Source organism: Hipposideros armiger, unplaced genomic scaffold (genome assembly GCF_001890085.2).
Source record: "Hipposideros armiger isolate ML-2016 unplaced genomic scaffold, ASM189008v1 scaffold_294, whole genome shotgun sequence".
Taxonomy (NCBI): domain Eukaryota; kingdom Metazoa; phylum Chordata; class Mammalia; order Chiroptera; family Hipposideridae; genus Hipposideros; species Hipposideros armiger.
In genome coordinates this window covers 1,458,306-1,462,044 of record NW_017731644.1, presented here as the reverse complement: position 1 = coordinate 1,462,044, position 3,739 = coordinate 1,458,306, and the positions used below count along the sequence as shown (strand labels likewise).

Sequence of the window (3,739 nt, the reverse complement as noted above, 5' to 3'; positions counted from 1 at the left end):
AGGAAGTTACCAGGTTCCTCTTTGGATAAGTAGGCTTTGCAATCTTGATGGAACACTGGATGCAAAACCATTATTAGTCTTCGTAGGTCTCAACCTTTCCCTTCCATTCAGGACTTGTCGTTACTTCTGTTGCGCTGCCGGTAGTTGTATATCTACTCAAGCAAAAACTAAGGTTCTAAAGTTAATGATTTCTGTCATTTAGAATATTTATTTTCTCATTTCAGAAAGTGGATGTCACCAGCAGGGCTGTGATGGAAATAATGACTAAAACAATTGAATACCTTCAACCCAATCCAGGTAAGGGGTCACTTTATAGGTTCAAAGTAACAGTATTCTTTAATGGACATTTTAGGTTTGGTGTGTGACTGTTTCCTCAGACCACTTTTCTGGAGGTTCAGTGACTTCAGGTATAGCACTTGCACTTGGGATTCAGGGACATTTTACTGCTTACACTAAAGTGACTGGAACATTCTGTGGCATTTAATCTGGTGTATTTAACAAACAATATTGTATGGATGGCTTTGGTGACATACAATGTCAGAGTAGCTGCAAGCTATTATTAAAGGAACTTTAATTTTCAAGGGATGGTAAGAAAAAAAATTAGAATGATACAAGATAAGATATAGTTATTCCTAGCAGGTGTGAAAAGGTAGAAGTTGAATAGTTTCTGTTCATATAGCATCACTGAAACCTTTGGAGGGTTCTTAATTCTTATTTCTCTCCAAGCATGTCCCAGATCAGCATTTGTTCCTGCTAACCTGTTACACTCTAAGAGAAGGAAGATATAAGAGATAATGGAACTACACCTTGAAAACAGACCCGGGCAGAGTGGGGCAATCACTACAGGCCCGAGGTGTAACAGAGCAAAGCCGCCGACATCACCAAGCTCCTCCTCCCTACTCTTCCTCTGTGGCAGTTCCTAACCCACAGCTTAGAAACTTGAAGCGAGGCTGAATGGATTGAAGTGAAANGATGCTGAGGTGGCTTTTATTCCTCCTATCCACCAAACTCTACTGTGGGGACCAAACTTAATGCTCTAATATTGGTATCACCGGTGTATCTGTGCCTCCCCTGAGACCATGGCTTTAGCCTTGCTAGTAGCTTATCTTTATGGAGCCTGAGTAATTGAACTGTGTATTTACAGAGCCCAGAGGGGAGTGCTGGTTGTATACCCAAAATGAGAACCACTTTTCATGCCTCCCTTTACTAACCTTTCTGTGGACCATTCAAGATGCATACTGCTGTCACTCCGCCTCTGTAGAGAAACCTGTGTAACGAACCGTGTGTGGTCACGCAGCTCTGCATGAGAGAGCCCCCTTCCACAGAGGCCCAAGGCAGAATAGCTCTTGTGGATAAAGCTTCCACAGACTTGGAGGACTTGCAAAAGAAAAAACAGAAGATGGAATGGCAGGTGCTTTCCTCCTGGCCCTGTGTGCTGGGCTACTGCCAGGCCCCCAGGCCCCATGTGGAGGACAGTACAGAGAGCCTTCCAGCTCCGATGTGGTCTATCTCTTCAGGTTGGGACATGTCCCTGTTTCCTGTCTTTTTATGAGGAGCTTATGATTTCAAGAAGTAGCAGTTAAGAACACAGAATTTAGAGCCAGACTGGGCAAGCTTCTTAACCTCTCTGGATCTATTTCATAGGGTTTCTGAGGATTACATGTGTAAGTATATTTAAAGCCCTTGGAACAATTTCTGACAAATAGAAAATGCTTTATGATGGTGGTGGTTATAATTATTAGGTTATAATTATTATTGAATACAGTGATGAGGGAAAAGTAGAAATTGGTTCACCTCCTAACATTAGGTAACTTTAGAATATAAAAGTTATTTTACAACTGGGCAATTCTGGCACTCTCTCTTAGAAACCTTGACCTTAGAAATTACTTCTCTTCCCATCACAGCTAGCTACACAGGACTTTTGGGTACACTTGACATCGAGTTCATTCCTTAATCCTTGTCATACAGTCAGCAGGATATCTGCATTTTCCTCCTGTCACACAAATAACCTGGACTTCAGCATGTTTGTTCTGCATACAACCTTTGAATTCATTTCTGTAACACGGAGTACATAGAAGTTGGTTTGCATTTTGCTAGTACTTCCGGGACCTCCATGCGTGGCCGGATAAGTCCTATACTGATCAACTGCAGGGGACCTCTGTTCACTTCAGAACTAAATACTATTTAGTGCATACTCAAATCTATGACATCTTAAAAACTCAGACCCAAAGGACATGGTACAGAGTTCATATGTAGGTGGGCACCTTTAGGTAGGAGTGCTTTTTAATGTAATTTTATACCAGGGTGACCTCACAAGAGAAAGTGTTTCCCTCTATTAATCACAGTCACAGCAAACTTCTTACATGACAGTAATATCACTACCATAGAATGGGAAATTATTAAGTATTGAAAAACCAAACTGAAAGAATCTTCTGATGCGTTATGCCTTGGCTTCTGATTATGAAAGAGGAGGAGGCTTACCCGACCATGAACAGATAATTTTATATGTAGGTGCAGTATGTTACTGAAAAATTTCATGGAATTGAAGGAAGAGCCCTTGAACTCCAATGAAACCAAAACAAAAATTTTCCATAGACTTCATTGAGATCTGAAACTCTACCATCCAAAATGAATACCTTTCACTCATACCTATATCGTATTATATGCACATATCTTGGAGAGGAAGATGCATTTATTTTCATTAGTCGTTTCCCTACTGGAGTGAATGAATGGACCAGATATGTTGGTAAGAAAGGGCTTCATGGGAGAATGTAGAGAGCACCTAACTGCACTGAACAGCATACACAGCCCCTACAACAGGGAGAGGACATGCTGACTTATGAATGCAAATACTGACCATTCAAAATTGTGCAGGGATAGACTTTAGCATCAAGATTTTTATTTAGAATTAACCAAAAGTTCAAACTGGTTATATGTTTTAAGATGTTCCTAGAAGTTAAATAAAAACTTTGTCTCTTACTTAAATAAACAGAGTTGATGCTGCATTTTTCTTTCCTTAGGGGGAGAAATCTGTCATCATGGCTGGCCCACTGTACACATACAGTAAATGCCTCTGGGGAAAAATATAATTCATTATCTCTGCCTTTTTTAAAAAAGCTTTTATTTACATTTATTTTATGCTGAATTTATTCCTGGGCTATATATGTTTATTTCTTCAGTTTCTCCTAGAATATCTTTTTCTCCTATGCAACCTTCTCTTCTGGTTTAGGAACCATTTGCTCTTTTCAGTAAGGATCGTCTCAGTGTGGCAGGGCAAGCTTATGTCGGGGTTATTCCACTATGAGCCCTGTAAATCCGGGGCCCACCTTGGGGGTGCTGTTTACCTGGATGTGTACCTCAGTGATCAGAGAAACTATATCAGAACCCTTAAGTTTGGCATCACTCTGTATTTTGAAGCATGTGCAGCAATAATTCAGTGCTCTAATTGGGTCCTGGAGCCTGTGTCCAGCCCCACTGTTTGGCCTGGGCACACCTGCCATCTCCAGCATTGTAATGATGGAACATTGTAATGACACATTGCTTCTATAAAGTGATATCTTTCAGATACTCGGTGGTTTTTTGGATATGCATATCTTAGATGACCTGGGCAGTTTCACAGGTATTCTTAAAGAGAACACGAAGATTGGAAATTCTTGATTTGCATGATTTTGTGGGGTTTTCTGGGTCAGTTGACTATTGAACCATTTTTAGAGATCATCTCAGGCTTCTTTTGGGAAGA

General features: G+C 40.6%; 1 protein-coding gene across 2 annotated transcripts in view; it reads left to right on the top strand.

Annotated features, from left to right (window-relative positions):
- The window catches only part of SH3GL2 (SH3 domain containing GRB2 like 2, endophilin A1), a 196,045-nt gene that overhangs the window by 156,322 nt on the left and 35,984 nt on the right, over window positions 1–3,739 (top strand). For both annotated transcript variants that reach the window (XM_019659079.1, XM_019659080.1), the window contains exon 3: window positions 225–297. In XM_019659079.1, coding sequence (XP_019514624.1) covers window positions 225–297 — 73 coding nt within the window. The remainder of the gene's footprint in view (window positions 1–224; window positions 298–3,739) is intronic.